General features: G+C 30.9%; 1 protein-coding gene across 1 annotated transcript; it reads right to left on the bottom strand.

The window, feature by feature from the left end:
* Positions 1–256: 256 nt before the first annotated feature.
* On the bottom strand, positions 257–22682 carry LOC127738204 (uncharacterized). The gene is made up of 4 exons (XM_052249369.1): positions 22597–22682; positions 11172–11232; positions 7551–7766; positions 257–525 (listed from the first exon to the last, which is right to left on the bottom strand). Exons 1-4 carry the CDS (start codon positions 22603–22605, stop codon positions 257–259), a joined length of 555 nt encoding a protein of 184 aa, XP_052105329.1. The 5' UTR covers positions 22606–22682.
* Positions 22683–23440: the final 758 nt, after the last annotated feature.

The raw sequence follows: 23440 nt of genomic DNA, 5'->3' as shown, positions 1-23440 counted from the left end.
TCAAAACATAGGTAAGCTCGGAACTGAGCTAAATATGTGCCAAATGAATGGTAGGCTATATAGATGTGTTTTATTGATACAGCAGTATGTTGTTACTGTTACATTGTCTCTGACGGGATTTGATATGTGCCATAATAAAATTCAGGAAACTGCACGAATTATAATTGTCTTGAAATACACAATATGGCGACAGGTATAGCGCTCATTTATTCTGTTGTGAACAAAAAGTGTGAAATTGATCTTCTGTTTTATTGTGCTACAATATTAACTCACCATTTATTTCAACATAACACAGTTCTATGATCGGTCCATATGTTATTGTATCACCACGTTTGTTTAATGGCTGAGAATTGCCGGTTGTATCATAATATATGACATATTTCCCCATCTGATAACAAGGAATAGTCATAGTAACATTGGGAAACCCAGGTTTAGTATCAGCAAAACACAGGTAGCCATCAGGAGGAGCAACTGTAGCTGATACATTCGTCACATACAATGCGAATCCATCCATTCGAATCGCAGCTGAAATACATTAATTTGAAAAATGAATTAAAAGTATGGACACGAACATGTTTAAGCTGTTTAAATTGTTAATAGTGATGTAGACACACAAAACGTCAGAAACTGTCCTTACTCAATGTTGATAGATATGAGCTGTTAGATGGTAGCTTTGCCTTTGCACTAGTCCTTGATTGGTATGTCGTGTGACGGCTTTTTATAGGACAAACTGGGACCGTAGGACTGCAGAGCGATGTCCCTTTGATATATTTGGTAGTCAATTTCCATTTTATTTTTATATGGACTGTGTTCACACATTCCATAGCAAGTCATAAAAAGGCCATCGGACGTGAAAGCAATCTCGGACTATCTTTGCACACAACAATGAATACGAGTGACTGGAGGATAACTGTCGGTTTCAATGCTCCTATCAACGTCCAGAAAACAAGAACATAAGCAGACAGTATTCAAAGAACAGACAAAATATTGTGCCACTCTTGTAGATATTTGAAATAGGTTTACATATATGTATTTAAAATATTTTGCAATCCATTGACATGTCGACCAAAAGTGAGAAAAGCCTGCAGCAACTATTAAAACATTAACGAATTGCACAGTGGAGCCATATAAGCAAGATTACCAGACAATAGATTTCATCAATATAAAGAAAATAATAGGGTTAAACTTATCATCTGTTATAGCGAATCAATAACAAACAATAGCATTTTACGTAACCTAAAGTAGACCTTAAAGAATGATACCGAATAATAAAAAAATCCTTTTGTCAAACCTATTTATATATATATATATATATATATACTAGAACAACTCATAAATACAAACAAACAAAAACCAGCTAATAACTGCTTGATCGTGATTCGGTTGCTTCGTCTAATCGAATAATGAAATAAATACACCAAAGAACTGATTGATTTTGATAATGATATCTAAATAAGTCTAGTTATCTTTCAAATATGTAGTGTGTTTATTACTAATTTATCATAATAGTAACTAAAGGTTTACAGTTAGTAGACTATCGAAGTAGATGGCTATTGACAAGATTGGTCAATATTTTAAGGTCAAGGAATTGTTATGCTGAATTGAATTAAATTATTTAATGCAGTAATTATCCTTATAACTAAGAGAATATTCGTACAAAATACTTTATTAAAAAAGCTTGAAAAATTCAGTTATATGAAATATAACTGCAAAATGAAGAACACTTAGGTTCCTTATATTTACAACAAAATGTTAACTTACAGGAAAGCCATGCAATACATATGTTTCTTCATATTTAGTATGTTCGGCTGACTTCTTCGCTTTAAAATTGCTATCAAACACAAACTTTTGATTGTAAAGGATAATCAGATTTGTTTTCCATCAGCTATTAAAAGCTTATATTTACTTTATTAAAAGCATGTTGTGGCCATAGTCAAACAAATATAATATTTTTGTTGTATTTAATAGCTGTTCGGTTGAACCAACATATATGTACTTGTGCGTGTACCGGCTATACTTATGCATACATTTCCCATAGTTATACAATTAAAGTGATACATCTGTACTACTAAAATAACGAGGTCTAATTTACGACGAATTGAAGAATTCAACTTTATATGTAACTAACATAGGACAATGGTGTTGATTAAAATTTACACCATTCCAGGCCCTTTTGTTTTCCACATAATTAATATAACCAATAATTAACAAGTTCCGGGTCGAATTCGATACCGATACCAATAGTATATTTCACATGTTACTATGTCTTTATTCAGGGATTGACACTACTGAATTCAATCATTGACCAAATAAAATATATCGATAAGTATTTTCCGGTTGTAGTAAGAAAACCAAGAAAGATTCACACAGTCAGAAAGATTTTGAAAGCATAGAAAACTGCAAAAATTTATTTTATTCAGAATCAAGGTAAATATTAAAAAATCGTAAGGGAATTATGACAATTATCATTAGATTGGAAGAATTAAGAAACTTTTCACATTTCGCCGGTTTCCATCACTTCAAAGGGAATTTGTTTTAGGATACCAATATCTTATTTTGTATATTTCATAATAGATATTGGTATGCATTTTCCTTCTTATATAAGGTTCAAATACGTAAGGGCACACGATACAGAGAGATCTAACGTTAATGTTTCCATAATGTCTTACTCCAAATCAAGTTTGATATACACTCTCGGGAAAGCACTGAAATGATAAAAAATTGAGTTTTTACAAAACGTGCCAAAATAAAACTAAAGAATGGGGATTCATTTTTATTTTTCTAGGTCTTCATGTCCGAAAAAACCCCGAAAAGAGATGTATACTTTTTGTTAAGTGTTCCTGAGTTAAAACAAACTCTATTTTAGTTAAAACAAGAAATCCTCACGTGACTTCATACATATATACATAGTATCATACCTTTAAATAATTAGACTTTTCTCCTCGAGCTTTCCAGACAGACAACTTTAACATTTAAAAAGATGGGCTTGACGAGCTTATAAATATTTCACAATTTACATGCATCATTGGTTGACCATTCCTGAAATGGGTTACGAAACTACGACATTTCTATTTGCTACTCGTTAGGTCAATGATGACTTTCAAATGTCATATGGACAGCATTTCCCCCTTAGCATGCTTAGAAAGGATATTTGTGACCCTTCAATAATATACACTCGTATGTTTTACATAAACAAAAATAATTTTGTCAAATTTGAATCTATTCTGAATTTTGGAGCCTTCAAAAGCTTAAAAACGTCTGATGTTTTTAGAATAATCTTGATTCATGACACAATGTGCTCAAAGCCGTAAGCGTACTTACATTTGAAGTGAAGCATGCGGAACGAAAAATATATTCTCGTAATTTGATTCTGCTTTATTATTAAACTTACCACAGGTTCGTTTATTACGTTTTGAATTGAATCATCTCGAGTTGATATCAATCAATATCTAATTCTCACTCGCTATGACATCTATAATTTTCATTTATTTGAGTGTATTGATGATATTAATCTACAAATGTAACCAGTCTCTATTTGCTTTGAACTTTATCCTGCTAATTTAATCGCAAAAAAAACAAAACAAAACAATGTCGTGACAATAGGAAGTTACTTTTGAATTCATAGTTGTCCGTCCCTGCTTTCATATACAAAATAGCATAGAAGGTACCAAGAAGACAATTAAAAACCATATGTCGATGTAAAATAAGCAATCCTTGTATAGCAAAAGAGAAAAAATCGACAAAAAGACAAACTACATTCTACAAAACACTATAGACAGAGATACACGAATTCAATCGAACACTCGGGATAAACAGACACCTTTCGTGTTGATCAAGGCAAGAGAAAACGCGTTACTAAGTCGCATTCGGTAATGTCACAATAGAGAAAAAGTGGATGGGATTGTGCTACAATATTTGATTCATGTTCGTTGTCATCTATGACACATATATATGCCATGATGGTCAACCAAACCATGATGGTAAGACGTTCGGAAGGATGAATTTAGCATTACAGTTAAGAACCCCTTGTTTAATAGCAAACATATACCCAACAACCTTCTATCAAGGAGGATTATCGGTGGCCGAGTGGTTTATCTACTGCACCTCTAGCCTGTCAACACAGAAGGCAGGCTCTGGAGTATTGTAGAGAGTCGTGATATATCAAGCTGAAATTGGTCTTACTCAAGAAGGTGCTCCGTTATGGGAACTCGGTTGTTTTTTTAGCCTTTGATTTGTCCGAACGGCATCAATAATTTGTCTTCTCTGCATCTCTGCGTAATTTTCCATGTCATCTCGCTCTAAATAATTTGAGTCTTTCAAGCTTAATTTTCACATTGTTTTAAATAAACACCATTTGCTCTGTCGATTAGTTTCGCTTTTCCCCGTATAACAAACGGATTGTGGTTACTGCGGTAATTCTTTAAACCGACCACATTTAATCGATTTATTTTAAAGTCGTCAAGATAATTTGCATTCGATAACATAATCAATACTTCCCGGAAGTGATTGGCACAAGAGTACCGCCTAGCGCAAAAGGAGCATAACCGATTAATTAAAAAAAAACGCTTTAACGCTACGAGTTCGTCATATAAATTTCCATGACGTTAATTTGATTTCTAAATGTTTTCCTTTAAATGATTTTTCTTACACTTAGATATCAAAGTATTTAGAGCCAAAAAAAAAAAAAAGAGCTGTCGATGCAAGTTATTTAAAAACAAATATAACAAAATGATATTGAAAAGAAAGGACAGGTGTTAAAAGCTTCAATAAACCTTAACGCTATTTCGGAATTTATGACAATTAACCTGGTATTTCGCGACATTATCCAACTTATACATTTCACGGGAGCATCTGTGATGGTCAGAAATGGCGAACAAATAACGATAAGGTGTCTAATTTTTAAAGAACACCAATTGAGGATCTACTTTGTGACAAGTTTTGCACAACTAGCTGTGTTCGCTATTATCATGATTGTTCTTTGGGTTATATTTTTTTTTCTAGTTTTTGGTTTTTTCTAAAAAAAAAAAAGTTTTCACAGTGTTTTATAAAAGTATCAATAAAATAATTTGAATGAAGGTGCTTACTTAGTGCAATCGTAATATGTAATTATCTTCTCACTAGCCTCCTTGATAAAGATGTTTACCAGATACTTGGAAAAAAAAAAAAAAAAAAAAAACTCTCGATTTCTTTCATACACGGTGACTTGCCCAAACATAACTTTAATGTTGAGGGAACATTTTGTGAATACATGGAAACATGGGAATTTTCTTAATTTATGTATGTTGAGCGTTCCCGTTTGACAGCTTAATGCTTTTCGTACAGAATGGATATCAGGAATACCTCCCGTTCATTATGAATTTGACTATTTCAGGCCCAAAATTTAACTTCAGTAAATTTCAGTGTTCTCCAATTATGAAATGATGGTCAACGTTTTGTTAAGCTATATTTTCATTAAATAACACTAAAATAACCAAAAATTAAAAAAATGCCGGCAATATCACTTCAAACCAGTAAAAGTCTGAAATGGCCTATAACTGTACTCGACTGTACTGATTTTTACTCGACCAGTCTGAATTTGTCTGAAATTTACTTGATAATACTCGACTGTAGTCTGAACCATACTTAACAGTCTGAACTTGTACTCGACCCTTACTCAACCAGTACCATTTTATACGCGTCTGAACCATGCTCGACCTAGTCTGAACCATGCTCGACCTAGTCTGAACCATACTCGACCTAGTCTGAACCATACTCGACCAAGTCTTAACCAACCTAGACCTATTTTTTTGTATCTATTGTATTTCATCAATTTAGCTATTTCACCTGGCTAGAAATTTGAACAACAATTTGAAATTAAAAATGTATTTAATATAGCATTGAAAGCAAAATTTCACAATAAACATAATATAACTTCATCACCATATTCATCAACACTTATATACATACATATATATCACCTTTAAAATAAAAATAAAACAAGCTGATCAAATAATCTCAAAACTGAATTGTGACTAATATTTTCAATGTTATTCACAATTTTTTGAATGTTTCAGATATATTTTATGGTTACTGGACAATTTTCACCATTAACTTAAGCCTCGTATAGATTTATGGTGTCAGTTGAGTTTAGTTAATAATGCAGTGAACATTTTTTTTATTAAAATATATATAAAATAGCATATAAAGCAACTTAATAAATTAAAAAAATTACACCTTTGTTTTGTTAAACCAAGAATTAAATATAATCATGATAATTGAACTTCCATAGTAATCCTGTGTTAAACTTTTAAAAAAGGAAATGTGTTCCAAAGTTACAGTAAAAATTTATTTCAATTAAATTTAAATATTTTTTGTCAAAATTAAAGACATGACATACAAGAAGCACTTTGATAAGGTTTAATTACCTCAGTACATGTGTGTTTTACAGGTAAAAAGAAAACACTATTTTTCTTAAACTCGTGTATTACTTATCTAGTGAATTCAAAAGGCCTTGCGATTTAAGTTTCACAGGATGTTGCAATTTTGAATGCATTTCATTTAGAATTTAATACTCTCTGACCAGGTGTGATCTTTTTCATGAGTTTGCCCCAAGCAGGAAGTATTACTTTATACTTCACCACTAATCAGAAGAACAATTTCTTTAATTTTTATCACTTTTTGATATATATTGTATATCATATATCCCAAATTATAATAATGGATATATTTCTAAAAGTAAGGTTAAACAATTTCAGTGATTTTGTTGGCTGTTGTTACCTCATTAAAAAGATAATTATATAACTATTGTACATTTTTTGTCTGTAACCTTGAAACCTATGTAGTTTTTATTTAGGAATTTAGGAAAATTAATTAAAAAAAACACACATGCCAAACAAGGAGCACCTTAATAAGGTTTAATTACCCTCAGTATAGGTGTGGTTTTTAGGTAAAAGAAAATCTTTTTTTAACAAAACTCTAAAACTTTAAAATTAATATAATTAAATTATTATATAAGATAATTTGATTTAACTATCTCTATTCGATAAATCTGAGAATCATGTAAGAATGTAAAAATCTGTTTTTATAATATATCTTTATTTTATTGTGGCTGTTGTCATGTCAGTTAAAAAGAAATTTATTTCAACAGTTAAAATTTAGAAAAAGTAGAGGTTATTTGGTCAAGTATGGTTCAGACTGGTCGAGTATTGTTCAGACCTTTGGTCGAGTATGGTTTAGACTGAAAAAAATAGGTCGAGTACAGGTCGAGAATGGGTTAAGACTGTTTCAGACTGGTCGAGTAATAGTTCAGACTATTTTCAATGGCAAAGATAAGGGTCAAGTACAAATCAGTACAGTCGAGTATGGTTAAGACTGGGGTCGAGTTATGTCGAGTAAAATTCAGGCCAATTCAGACTGGTCGAGTAAAAATCAGTACAGTCGAGTACAGATATAGGCCATTTCAGACTTTTACTGGTTTGTAGTGTATTAAGGAATAACAAAACTGTACATTCATTAACAGTTGCTATATTACGTCGCTTCTGTTGAATTTAAAATTAGTCGTTTATACATACTGTCTTGTCTGTAGTATATTGTAATATCTGTGACATATGCAAGACCAAATGAAAATGTAAACATCCACCATGCTGTTTTAATATTTCTTCTCGCTTTGGTATGAGTACAACCAGATAAAAAGTCATTCGATACCGGTGGATCGATTGCCCGACCCGCTCCCCAGTCCGATCGTTGTGTACTACTTTGTCTAGCAGTTCCATTCAACATGAGGTTTTCTTTAAAACAAATATTAAGATAAATTAATGTTAATCAACCTAAATGTTAAATGTATTATTGGTTTTGAACTGTTTACAGACTCAATTTATGATATAGAAATATATGTTTTTATGGTTATGTGTTCGTCAAATAAAAAAGTTCGCAGCCAGCTGCAACAAGTTTAAACCCTCCATACTTTGATAATACTGAATTATATATCACACCTACAAAAATTCAGTAGAAAAATAATTAACTAAACTACTGTAACTGCCGACGCTGATATTAAGAACTCACTCCTAATTCTTCAAGCTTACGACTGTAAAATTTCAAAGATTAAATATGATTGAAGTAGCCATTTGGTAACGGGACGCATAAATATTTTTCGTGCCTTACTGATCATAAGTCAATTTATATTGAAAATCTTTCGGATAAAGGTTTTCACTTCAAATATCATATAAACATCACATTATCAATGATCCATGTAAACAAGGTCAAGGTAAGATGAACATTGCCAAACGGATAGTTACCCATTTCAATGACCAATTGGTTATAGTATCCCATATATGGAACTTAAACCTTGACCATTGATATATAAAATGAGGTCAAAGTCAGGTAAACCATATCTGACAGACATGTAGACATTGCAAGGACCTTACGTATCAAATTTAATTAGTATTTTACTCATAATAAGACAATTAGTCAAGAAAACAAAAATATTTTTTTAGCACTCGCTGAACATTTCAAACTGGACCAAGGACAATGAACATATGACAGACCTTAAATTAGGAACATAAGGTATTTGTATACAAGGTATAAAGCCTCCAGGGTCTACAGTCTGAAATATAAAGCAATATAAAAGCCAGAACGGTATAGTTTCGAATCCTAAATACCTCATTCAACGAATCAATATGAAAAACGAAAAATGATTGACAACGATGTTCGCCTGGTTATCTTTGAAAATCAATAACGCGCTGTGTCGATGTTCATTGCAGGATATATGTATATAACATAATATGTGTTATTTTTTTTATCAGTTTGTTACAGCCAACGATTAATTATTCTGATATGACGTGCTTCTTTAGTTTTGTAAACAAAACCGTGATAAAATTCTCGATATATCTATACTTAGCGCAGACTCAGAGATGTACATAATAATGGCTGTTACAATATACCTCCTACATAAATCCACATGTATCGTAACCTATATGCAAACGCTATGCCGATTTTGCTGTGTTAAAAACTGTAATTGAAAAAAAAACTACAGAACCGTTATTCTGATGTATAACAAAAGGAATTAATACATAAGAGCTCGGAAAAATGTACAAAATGAAAATGAAATTAAATTCCGCGAAATTCCATTAATGCTTTTGGAGGATGAAAGTCATTTAAACAAATGACGTCATACGAATGAAAACACTAAAGCTGAAGGTTTTTCCGTTACGTGAATCCCCCAAATTCGGATAATATTGCATTAAAATGGAGTTTTGAGGTATGTGTTGTTTTATTTTCTATTCTATTGCATCAGTCGTACATTTACTGATTTCAGTAAGTCAACATGGCGGCTCCTTAGTGATGAAATGTCAACTGTGGATTTTACGGTAGCTTACGAGAAAAAAATGTAAATTAAAAATTGCAAACGTTGGGGTTGAGATTTAAAAGAAATAAAAACATATTTTTTTAAGAAATAATTCATGCAAGCTATAGATTTATTGGACATTTATAGCTTTATCTAACAGAGGGTAAAATAGAACAGCCACACACACGGCATACCCACCCTCGCTTCAGTTTGTTAGATTACCGTATTTGTCCTATTAGAATCGAAATAATTCATAAAAGCCATAGATTTGTTGGAAATTTACACATGGCCTTGACCTGGGCCATGTATAAATTTCCAACTAACCTATGGCTTCCATGAATTATTTCTTAAGTTTATCGATTTACTTGCTTTAATCAATCAATTGTCGAATTGCACTTTTCATACATTGTAAATTTAATATCGCGGTGCGATTCTTATATCGAATATTAAATGAATTGAATTATACACCCCATATGGCAAAATTGGGGGTACTTTGCTAATTTCCATAGCGGCAATATTGCCCTATCACGAGGATAGCCATTACAATAGGATTATACCTGCCCCTATAATACAATTTACAATTATGCCAATTCTTAAGTCACGTCAACAATTTGTTCGCATATAGGTGAATTGTACATGTATTTTTGCCTTTGGATCGTGTATAACATGATAAATGAACATTGTCTACTTTGAAAACTTTCGGCCTTTTCAGTTTAAAAATCGGAAACGTATTCGTAGTATATTTGCTATATAAAATAACGAAAAATTGTAAAAAAAAACAAGATTCAAAGTAGAAATCAAGAAGACAGTGTTCATGATTTGTTCGCATATAGGGAAACACCTTGCAGGTTAAATTATCAGGTAAAATAACTGTTATCTCACCTGCTTTCTTATGCTTTCGGCTAAATTCTTTTAATAACATGATGATTTCATTCTTCCCATTTCGTAAATAGTCAAATTTTAAACATTTTCCCTTAGAACTTACACAACATATTCGTAAATATCCGCCCAAGGAAGTTTTTAAAGACACGTTAGTTTTAGACCCAAGACGTTTAAAGACTGGATTATCCACAAGTGTTATATAGTTTATATTTTCAATCTATACTTAAGGGAGGTAGTTTAAATTAAAAGGGCCAAAGTCACGTGGTGCTAATCATATGAATAAAGTACCTGGGATTTGGCCATATATGGCATGCATGATACAACAATTTTCCAACGTTTTTTAGTCTTAGATGCATGATTTTTATATTAGTTGTTATTGGCTTTGAACTAGCTGTCAGTGACCGGGGGTACTCTCAGATCTGTACTTAGTGTTCTTTGTTGTTGTGGGAATGTATAAATACCTTGCCACGTTCGGTCTGTGTTTTTGTTAGATGTCATTCTGCTTTGTATCGATCTGATGAGTTAAGCCCTTTTCAACTGATTTTAATAATTTGTTCTTATGTTGTCCTGTTACTCCCCTGTCCCAGGTTAAGGGAAGGGTTGGCGTCTTCAAACAAGTTTAACCCCGCCACATTCTCTATGTGCCTGTCCCAAGTCAAGAGCTTGTCATTCAGTGGTTGTCGTTTGTTGCTGTATATCATATTTGTTTTTTGTTCATTATTTTCTACATAAATCAGACTGTTAGTTTTCTCGTTTGAATTGTTTAACATTTGTCAATTCGGGGCCTTTTATAGCTGACCATGTGGTATGGGTTTTGTTCATTGTAGAAGGCCATAAGGTGACCTTTAGTTATTAACTTCTATGTTTCTTGTGGAAAGTTGTCTCATTGGTAATCATACCACATCTTCTTTTTTATATATATACAATACCATACATTAAACGAAAAGTATGAAAAGGCCAAACTTACCCTGTGCAGTTACTGTCAGAACAGCAGATGTTGTAAGAATCACAACGGACCACATTGCTATCTGGAAATGAAATACATGACACAATAAAGGTCAAGAGAAATATCACTTAGATGAGTCATCATAACAGGGTAGACGTCTTCGAATAAAAAAAATGACCTTGTGTCAAATATATAATTGCTAAAACTGTTAATGCACATTTTTTTTATTCGTAAATTTCTTGATTTTAACTACCTTTTATTAAAATGTTTAAATAAAATGTTAAAATATCAATTATCGTATACATCATAATGTACTATAAAGATAGAAGTCGGACAATTTTTTCCACTTCCCTTCTGAAATAAGTTGTTTCTAATATATTTAGAATAAAACAATCTATTCAAAATCAAAATGAAATTCTCCTTTATTTATTACTGCAAAATGACACACTTTTTTTAAAATCTTATCTATTATCTGTAAATGTTAAGAGCTTTTCTACATCAAACTGTTTAAAACGAGTTTTGAGATAGAAATCTTCTTTTGAAATGCACCAGGACAAACAAACATTATTTTTGAGAAGCCTAACACATGCATATTTTAATACACCACGTAAACGTCAACTTTCCTTTGAGGGTAGTTATACCACAAATTGAGTCTAAATAAGAAAAACGCAATGAGACATGCATAGTCTTTTTAAGGAACAAAAGAATTTTCGCCCACACTTTAAACTACTGTTTTGAATATGAGCTTACACTCAATGCTCTACTTATCTGTGAAAACGTTGCATATTGCATACTTTCCACACAACCTTTATTTCCGGTTGTCTATGTTTTGATATCTAGTATTTAACTATTGTCCTCCATTAAAATGGTTAAAATTGATTTACCGCCACCCTTTTTACACGAAGTCATTAAATTGTACTTAACATACATCCTGTGAATATTGCATTTTCCCCACGTGTAATTCATACCATCTGATTGGTTGAGTTCTCATGAAGGTTCCATTTTTCTTTGTGTAATTATCAAGCGGACCTTCCTTCGTTCAGAGTACTCATCATCTGATTGGTTTAGCTATTCTTATAGCCTTTTACAGAATATTTTCAAGAATATTTTTTCTCAATTCTAAGTCATTATGGATAAATATTCACTCATTCTTGCTTGAAGTTTCTGGTTATAAATATGCGGATTGTAAGTGCTGCAACTTCCTAAATTAAGCGTCAAAATGTAAAAAAAAATACTCTTTTTCGAGTTGATATATGGCCTCTCTTAAGACCATTAACTTTAGTCGTTTTTGAGTTTGGATTTATCGTAACAACTCAAGTGATAAATGGCTTAAACAAGGGAACACTTTTTTAAAGCATAACAAATCATATATACACCGAACTATTGTACCAAAGTTTTTTTTTGTTTTTATAAAATATTCATCACAATATTTCTGCTGAAACAAGGTAAACAGAACAAATTATTGATTGAAATATACCCTCAGTAAAAATCTACGTTCTAATTGTTCATACACAACTCTGAAAAAAACAATGCACTAGTGAACTAATTTTAATCAGAAACGGTCATTTTGATCTTAACACCTCTTAAAACCCCCAAAAATAAAGTATTAAGTCAGTTTTGAGAATACAGTTATGATAGAATTGTACATGACCGTATGATCATATTTGTGGGATGCTAGCTATGCAATTAATCTTTGTCATAGATAAATGAAATTACATGTATTTTTTCTGGCCAACATTTGATAAATCATGGAACTCGCCACTATTTTTCAACCGAAATTATAGAAAGATTTTTCTATGCGAAATTATCACATTTCAAAGTAAATATGGATATTGCTGAAACCAATAGACATTCTATACAAATAAGAAGATGTGGTATGAGTGCCAATGAGACAACTATCCATCCAAGTCATTCTAGTCTTGATTAATGAACAATCGGAATTGGAATTACCATGTAATCACTATGAGAGTATCATATGTTCCATTTTGTTTTGGTTTGATTTTTTCTCTACTATTATTTCATGCTCGATAAATTTACGCAAATATAAAAACATTATAGCTGTTTATCGATTGACAAGATACATACAAAAATAGCTGTGTAAATTTTATCGTTTCTTTTTTTATTTTTTTTTTTAAATTCTATCGTTAATTCAAAATAAACTAACATCATGTTTTTATTTTAGGCGTAGTGACATCTATGTTTAACCGGAAGTTGTTTATAGGCGGATAGCTGATGTTCAGAAAACGAAACCAAACATTTCCTTGTGAAACACTTGATAAATCAATAAAAACAAATTGAATTGTGGATATATACTATGCCATATGTTAAAATGCACAACTGATTACAAAATCACTCTTTTGTTTCTTTTAAAGCCCAATGATTTCTCTGTTGATTTGCTGATGATATATTTCAATATCATCAAATTGCCATTCTTCAAAATGTTTTGTTTTTGTATAACAGTATTTAAAATTTTGTTTTAATCAAATCAAATCAAATCAAGTTTATTGTACAAAAAAGGCCTCCAGCCCACGGTACAAATATTATATTACACAATTTATAATTTTGCCATCTACAGTTACATATTACACAATAAACAATAATCACATTACATATTCACATATCATCATATTTATAAATCAGTCATCAGTAGTGTTCATTTCCACTTATATTTTACTATACATTCAAAATGTCAAAACTTCATCTCGAAATACTTTAGCTTTCATAATATATATTGCCAGATTTTTTAAAATACAAAAATCATCAGTTTTAAACAGATTAATCAGTTTTTCTTTGTTAGGATTATTATGACACCATATGGGTAAAAAATTTCTCCTTATATCACACAAAATCGGACAAACAAGTATAAAGTGGTATTCATCTTCAATTTCATTTGTATTACAAATTCTACATAATCTATTTTCCCTAGGTTGATTTTCATGTCTACCTTGTTCTATAGCAAGGCTATGATTAGAACATATAATGGAAAAAATTTCATGTTTGAGCTTAAATGACAGCTTTTGAATATTTTCATTAATAATAATAACATCTTTAATTTTCGAATAAAAAGAACATTTGGAAGAATTACCAATATAATCTGACCAAGTTTGTAAGTTCACATCTTTTAGTCTTTGTTTAAATAACAACATAAACAGTTTTATATCTCCAACACTTTGGTTTTCCCATACATATCCAAATCCATATGAAAATAATAGTTTTTGAATTTTCGTACACCAGTTTATTTGTCCATTTTCATTCATTTTGAACATCATACGGTAGCATTGTTTTGGTAGTCTGCTATCATCAAGGTTTTGTAGACTTAGAAAATATTTAATAGGCTTGCACATATAGTTTACGTAGAGTTCATAACGACCACATTCACCTCTTGCTATGTGATGATTAGTTTTTTGACCCATTCCAAGTAGCCATTTACAAAATTTATTTTGAACAGTTTCAATGTCTTTCACTTTATCTGTACCCCATATTTCCGCACCATAATAAAGTATTGGAGCTACCATGGAGTCAAATAATTTAAATCCAAGACTTATGTCTCTAGTTCCAAGTTTACATATACAATGTTTTATCATATTAAGGGCTTTATCACATTGCATACTTAATGTTTTGCAGCAATAAGTCCATTTAAGTCTGTTGGAAAAATAAACTCCCAAATATTTATAGTAGCTGACCACTTTCAAAACTTCTCCTTTAAAATACCATTTCTCATTAGAAGATAATTTTCCACCATTTTTAAATACAACAATATTAGATTTGTCCATATTCACAGTCATATTCCACTTATCACAATATATTTCTAAGCAATTTAAACGTCTCTGAAGATCAATCGGAGTATCGGCTATAAGCGCAAGATTTTGTTTTATATGCAAATTTAACTCAGTAAAAAGATTATTCAAAGAATAATTTCGGCTGTCATTATACATTTAGCTGGGTTACATTTGTGAATTTTTGTTTCACTATATCATTTAGGGTTTGTACAATGGCAAGCAAAAGGAAAGGGTCAATAATTTATCTTTTTTTTTGTCAAACACTCAAGTTGTAATGTTTATTCTTGGTAATTTACGTGACAAATATATATTTATATATTTCATTCATATTTCCGCGTCAAACCTAGCTTCTAAATGTAAGAAAAAAGAACAAAGCTAGCATTGAGATGTTGTTCTTATGAAATGTTTTTAGTAGGAATTGTTAAGGTTCATCATAACAAATGATCCAAACATGAGAAAAGTATTAAATGTATTTCATTATATATTGATATATTTGTAACTCATTATAAACTAATGTGTTCGTAATGCACATTACTATTATCTGGTGATATCTTTTGAAATATCAAAGATCATACAAAGGAAATATTTTACCATGTATAAGTCCCTTAGTAGAAAAAACGCCATTTGAATTTTCTTTCTTTGAAACTCTTAAAAATAAAAGAACATTCTTTATAGCTATTCCTTTGTCCTACCAAGGTTATTTAATTATTGCTTATTTTATTTCAATTAAATTCTAAAGTAAGTCATAGGTTTCAAATTGAATAAAAGAAGTCTCTACTTCTATATTTCAACTACTTTTGCTAAAAGCATGTTTAGCAGGTTTTCAAAGTATGTGTAATGGTCTTAATATGAATATATATATGGAGTTAGAATGCAATAAAAAATGATCAAAGAAACAATACCGTCATTACATTTAAACTAGTATGTTATCATTTTGAACAAGATAATCCAAATTTTAATTGCAACAAGTTATTCTTAATAGTTTTAATGCTTATCATCTCCCTTTCTTACAGATCTAAATTAAGGTAAATAATATACATATCGACAGTCAAGAAAATTTTAAAAGGAGGAATGACAATAGAGAAACCTAAGTATGAAATACTTGATTATTCAAACGTTAAAATTTAGCTTGAGGAATAAAATGTAATTTCAATTAAAAAAAGGATCTGATTTATTTCATTACGGTAAAAAAAAGTGGTATGTGTCAGTTACAAAAAAGTCAATACAAATCATTAAAAACTTAAAGTTAGTAGTGGAAACAATGTTATGACCATTTACGTAATTATCAGGCGAATAACAAAAATGGCATTATAGAACATGACTTTTTGTATCCATAGTCACAACTGAATGAAAAAGTAATTAGAAATGATAATGTTCTAGTTAATATATTTCTTAACGAACAAAAAAGCTTTTAGGTACAAACGCTAGGTCCCCTACTTATTTTTTATTTATATCTTACAAATTGCATTTAAATAGGCGTTTGTTAATATTTTTGGGATTATTCCAATGTTGGTGTTTCGTATACTGAGCAATGAAAGAGATAAGGTTTACGTGTAGGCTCAGCATGTAAAAAGTGTCTTCCAGTGTACCTTGAAGGACTGATCTAGTATACGACAGACGCACGTTTTGTCTACAAAAGACTCATCAGTGACGCTCGAATATTAAAAGTGTAAAAGGCCAAATAAAGTACGAAGTTAAAGAGCATTGATGAACCAATGCAAAATATGCTTGTGTTAGGCATTCATTACGTAATATATTTAGTTATGTATACATTTTTACCACTTCACATCAAGTCAATGTTTTCAGATTGAACTAATTAGATCATCACACCAAGTGTTTGATAATTACCACTTGTTAAGTGTTGAACGATACAGTGATTAAACCAACAGGAAATCGTGGTTTATCTTACACTTCAGAAACATAATTGATTTTTTCTGCAATGTTATTACAAGTATATCATTTAAATTAAGGTGTGGCTTTCTACCCAAGAGAATCATATTAAAATTGGTGTCATATATTATGTTATGATTGATTGCTGGGTGTTTAACGCAACTTTCAGCACTATTATCTATTTCGTATCGCTCAGTTTGTATTGGTGGAGGACGCCGGAGTGCCCGGCAATAGGAATCAGACTCAGTCATTTAAAATAAGTGTCGAACTCACATGCCACGTGCGGGATTCAAACTCACAACCTCAGTGTTGACAGGCTAGTGATACAGTAGTTGAACCACTTAGACCACTCGGGCACCGATGCCCTTCCGATAATATGTGTTTCAGTAAAAATTGAAGGACTTTTGAAAAATTACCCTTTTTTGCTATGAATTCATGAAAAACATATCCTCACCCCATTGTTATTGTTATAAACGGTTAAAAAGTTATGATTTAATCAACAAACATAAATTATAGGCAATCTGAAATTGTTGTTAGTGTTAACAATCACTGGATTGTGACAAAAAGGTAAAATTTAGGGAAAGCAAATATGCATGTAACACAATCTAAACCTTGGAAAAGAAGTCATATAACCCAAAAGTTTATTTGTATCAGTATATTTTACTTATTTATTTCAGTGAAGACCCTTTTAAGAACGTGCAACAAGTCGATAAAAATCAGATAATGAAGTAAAAGGGAAAACCGAAAGGGAAGTAAAAATTCAGATAAAAGTGATATATAAATAAATGAATCAGATATAAAAACTACATTGTACAGTTGTAGAAAGGTATACAATCATATACTAGTACATTATAGTAACGTTTTTAATGTTTACTACATCTAGGACATGCTATTTTCCTAGTATATTTTAAATGAATAGGACCAGATAAAAACATTGTAATATATATAAAGGCAACAGTAGTATACCGGTGTTCAAAAGTCATAAATCAATTGAGAGAAAACAAATCCGGGTTACAAACCAAAACCGAGGGAAACACATCAACTATAAGAGGAAAACAAAAGAACAACAGGAACACCGAAGTGCAATACAAACAAACGCCAACACACATAGAAACGAACTATTTGATAACAACTGCCATATTCCTGACTTGGTAGAGGACATTTTAAGAACAAATGGTGGGTTGAATATGGTTTCATGGCATGCCAAACCTCCCGCTTTATGACAATGTGTTAAAAAATATCGCTAAAACACTACGTGACAGAAATACAGCACAAATACACGCAAGAACATTCATGACAGAGAAAAAGACAAATTTACAAGCAAAAAAAAAAAAAAAAAAGATATAAAACAGTACCGTTAAATTCTCCACAAAATTCACATAAAAGGGGATTTAAACTAGGTGTTGGATCAAGGTTTAGCATGTGCTATTCATTGTAATGCACACTAGTTTGCTATATGCATGGTATGGCTTCAACAAAGCCAAATTGACCGAACCACTATTAGCAAGACACATATAATTTTATTTTTTTTTATGAAAAATTTAATACATGATCAGATGTTCACTACATGTAAAAACAAAGTTTAAGCAACTATGTTTTAACTGCTAACTGTAAAAAATTGGCTAACTTATTAAATTTTAAAAATTATTAATTTTGTTTGATCCTCAAGTAAAGACGTATACATTCAAGACAGAAACTTGTTGGTAGACTAATATCACACATGTTCCAAGACGGAAAAGAAGATAGTAAAAAATTAGAAAATGGTATCAGCGCAAATCCGTTTCAGTTCATAAAGGTGGAGACGAACATGCTCTGTATTAGGATTTTGATTATCTAGAAAGTCGATCATTTACTAGAAGGCTTTAGAAGCTCCTTCTTGCCATTCATTGGTTTATAGATATAAGTTTATATGAATAATGTCTTTATTGAGATCTCTACAAACGACATTACAGTAAAATAAGATGTTATATCCCATTTGTATACGAAAAACCAACATTGGAATAATCCCCAAAAAATTAACAAACGCCTATTAAAACGCAATTTGTAAGATATAGATAAACAAATAAGAAGGGGACCTAGCGTTTGCACCTAATAGCTTTTTTGTTTGTTAAGAAATATATTCACTAGAACATAATCATTTCTAATGACTTCTTCATTCAGTTGTGACTATGGACACAAAAGGTCATGTTCTATATTACCATTTTTGTTATATGCCTGCTAATTACGTAAAAGGTCATAACATTGGTTCCACTACTAACTTTATTTTTTTATTTGTTTGTATTGACTTTTTTGTAACTGACACATACCACTTTCTTACCGTAATGAGATAAATCAGATCCTTTTTTTAATTAAAATTACATTTTATTCCTCATGCTAAATGTTAACGTCTGAATAATCAAGTATTTCAGACTAAGGTTTCTCGATTGTCATTTCTCCTTTTTAAAATTTTCTTGACTGCCGATATGCATATTTTTTACCTTAATTTAGATCTGTAAGAAAGGAAGATGATAAGCATTAAAACTATTAAGAATCACTTGTTGCAATTAAAATTTGGATTATCTTGTTCAAAATGATAACACAGTAGCTTAAATGTAATGACGGTATTATTTCTTTGATCATTTTTTATTGCATTCTAACTCCATATATATATTAATATCAAGATCATTAAACAGACTTGGAAAACCTGTTAATCCTGCTTTTAGCAAAAGTAGTTCAAATATAGAAGATGATACTTCTTTTATTCAATTTGAAACCTATGACTTACTTTAAAATTTAATTGAAATAAAATAAGCAATAACTTAATAATCTTTGTCATGTTTGTAGGACAAAGGTATAGCTACAAAGAATATTCTTTTATTTTTAAGAGTTTCAAAGAAAGAAAATACAAATTGCGTTTTTTCTACTAAGTGACTGCTACATGGTGAACTATTTCCTTTGTAGGACCTTTGATATTGTAAAAGATACCACCAGATAATAGTAATGTGCATTACGAACACATTGGTTTATAATGAGTTACAAATGTATCAATATTTGATAAAATAATTTAATACTTTTCTCATTTTTGGATCATTTGTTATGATGAACCTTAACAATTCCTACTAAAACATGTCAGTAGAACAACATTTCAATGCTAGCTCTGTTCTTTGTTCTATTTAGAAGCTAGATTTGACGCGGAAATATGAATGAAATATATAGATATATATTTGTCATGTAAATAACCAAGAATAAACATCGCAACTTGAATGTGTGTTTGAAAAAAACAAACTTCCTTATTACTGTTAACTAATATATACAACTCTTTTTTATATAAATCCTTCGTTTTTTAATTTCTGCTTATAACTCTGAAACAATGTATCGTCCGTGAATTCTTGTACAAAGTTCCTCAATCTATTAATAAATAAGCTGTAATAAACAGTTTATATATATATATATCGTAAATGACAGACACGTAAAATAAAGCTTTGTTAGACAAAGGAATCTTTCCATGATACTTGGTTTAAATTGAATTTTTCGATTTACGTACTATGAAAAATGACTACGAAATTAATTCCCTCCGAGACAATTCGCTTAGGTGTTTGCAAAGAACGAAGGACGCCAACTGATGGGAAAAGACAACTGTTGGGAAAAGACAACTTTGGTTCATTTTCCAAACCTACTTGTTATAATTTTCAGAACTATATTTGATTTACGTAAATATATTTTTTACCACCGTTAGTTTTCTATGACGTCTTTTGTGGATATTTTCGTTTTAAGCCCTGGTGTTGTCACTTTCGTTTCTCCTTGACTTAATAGTTTTGAATTTCCCTTTAGTATCTTTCATCTCTTTTTAACAGGGTCTGTTCTATCGAATTTCATATTTAATATAGTCCGTGTGAGTTCTTAACTTTTATAAAAAAAAAAACTTAAATCCAAATGTTACATAGACTAGCTGAATTTGTATTCTTTATTTTTCTAATTGTCATACAAATTCGGGTTATTTATTCTAGAATTTTTTGTCAATAAGTTAAAATAGATGCCCAATATGTCTCTATAGCAAATATGTACTTCACAATCCAACCTTTACAAAGGAGGTACAGTTTGTAACCACAACAGCCATTTAGTTGTCCTTAGTAGTGCCATTCATTGTAATGCAAACACAAGACCTTTGACCTATATTATTTCCTTTCATTCTCAAATTATGTTGTTCAGAAGGATGAATAGAACACCTGACCAGTTGCTACCAACGTCAACTCATTTTCTCCATTACCGTTTTGTTTTAGCGTATTCAGAATTTTTTGACATTATACCTAATGGACGACTTTATATTTTACTAAAGCAAACATTCTGATAAATTATCAGAGTTCGTATACTACATAGATATGATTACACTGCAAAAAAAGCAGTGCAATTAATCATTGTGATTTTTTAGAATTTAGTTTTGAAGATTTGTAGAACTCAAACAGATTATTCAGGAATTATTCAAACTGCATATTCATCGTACAATAGTTCATGTAAAATGAAAGGCATGCTTGAACATGTTGAAGACTACACTTTCCGAACATCAATTATTATGAGAAAACATATGTTGTAATTTTTCTTTCTTGTTATTTCATTTATTGTAATATGGTTGATGTAATTTGTTTTTGCAAAACGGAGCCTCGAACAGACGATTCAGGAATTATTCAGACTGCTTTATCAAGCACTACAAATTGAATCGGTTAAACCGTAATAATATCTTTAAACATATGCATATCTTGTGACATTATGAATACTTGTTTTGATTTGTAGTCGATGTACAACGTATGTTCTGTTGTAATTTGTTTTAAAGGGTGATAAATACATATACAATATGATATATGTATGTAGAGTGTTTGTTTGTTTTCATACAATTTCAGTGTTTTTATTCTGCAATTCAAATTCACGCGTATACGAGGAGAAAATTACATGACTTATACTATCAAATGTACTATATTGTATTGTTTATTTGCGTAATTCTCTGTCCGTAAGGTTATACTGTATTCATGTCATGTAATGGTGTCATTTTAGTGTTATATTTAACATTGCCATAAACGTGTGAGGTTTGGCTGGCCACAAAACCAGGTTCAACCCACCATTTTTTTCTTAAAATGTCCTGTACCAAGTCAGGAAAATGGCCACTGTTATATTATAGTTCGTTTCTGTGTGTGTTACATTTTAATGTTGTGTTTCTATTGTGTCATAGTTCTCCTCTTATATTTGATGTGTTTCCCTCATTTTTAGTTTGTAACCCGGATTTGTTTTTTTCTCAATCGATTTATGAATTTTGAACAGCGGTTTACTACTGTTACCTTTATTTAAGCGCCGACCACAAAGGGGACCAAAAAATCAACTGTAACGTATATAGTAATTTCAACATAACCGTTGCACAACAAAGATACAAATAGATATTTTTTGAATACACTACAAAGGTGTAACGTGTATGGTGTAATGGTGTATGGTTAATGGTGTAATGGTGTATGGTGTAATGGTGTAATGGTGTATGGTGTTAGTGGGAAGTTTACACCATCCAAGGACTGTAGTAAGCAAATATATATGTATATACCTGATTTGCGTATAATAGCTGGCTGATAGCAGGTCAAATACTTTATAGCATTTTTTTATTTTTTTATTTCACTAGATCATATTACTAATAAAATTGAGAATAGAAATGGGGAATGTGTCAAAGAGACAACTACCCGACCATAGAGCAGACAACAGCCGTCTATAATTATAGTAAAAATGATATCAAATATTCGGAAAATACCAAAAAGTGTACTTACCACGTTCATATCGTAATTTTTCCTGAATTTTTCACATATATTCTATAACATTCGCTCATCATTATGTTCATTCGTTTACTTATTCGAATATGAAATAGCATAACAGAAAGATTAACTTCCTTGATAGAAGTTGTTTCCTTTTAACAAGTTTACTCAACGGAAATTTATTTCCTTAGAATCCCCTATTTTTTTACTGCTAAAATTAGAAATAGCCATACTATGTTGCATCTATACGCATATTTGATAAACCCATGTTACGTCCAATACGTTGCTTATCTTAATCACGATTACACACAGTTACGCGGGACTTGTTTAAGCATGCCTTTTTTTTTAAATGTTTAAAACATTAACATTTTAACGAAATTTTTGCAGTCTGATAATTGTCAACTGGGATCATCAAGATTTGCCAGACAAAGAAACTATAATGTATGGAAAAATATATAAAAAAAACCTGGGAGAAGGAAACACAACAGATTGTGTGATAAGTGTAACCCAATAATTTCAAGTATATATTAAAAACAGAAAATATTGCGACACTTGCGATTGTATGAAGTAGATATGAAACGGATTTTTAGTCTGTTTTCAACTGAAACTATTTGATCGTCAGTGAATGCTAGATGCATTACTTTTTCGATTTCATTCTCTTAAACTTTGTTTATTAGTTTTAAATCATGTATTTCTTGTGGAACATTCAAAGGTGCATTTAGCATTTACAGAAGATGTTAACAAGAGCGAACATGTGAAACCAAAATGTCAATCACAGGAAAATTTTTAAAACATACTCACGCACACACAACCTGTGATTTAGACATAAGATAAATGTTTACGAGATAACAGCCAACCA

This window comes from Mytilus californianus, unplaced genomic scaffold (assembly GCF_021869535.1).
Source record: "Mytilus californianus isolate M0D057914Y unplaced genomic scaffold, xbMytCali1.0.p SCAF_1, whole genome shotgun sequence".
NCBI lineage: Eukaryota > Metazoa > Mollusca > Bivalvia > Mytilida > Mytilidae > Mytilus > Mytilus californianus.
The sequence above is the reverse complement of the archived record's forward strand: the minus strand, read 5'-3'. Positions and strand labels throughout refer to the sequence as shown.

Coding starts and splice junctions, on each gene's coding strand:
- LOC127738204 (XM_052249369.1), bottom strand. Junction 7,767..11,171: donor TCTGACAGTAACTGCACAGG/GTAAGTTTGGCC, acceptor TTTGTTTTAAAG/AAAACCTCATGTTGAATGGA. Junction 526..7,550: donor AATATACTACAGACAAGACA/GTATGTATAAAC, acceptor AATGTATTTCAG/CTGCGATTCGAATGGATGGA.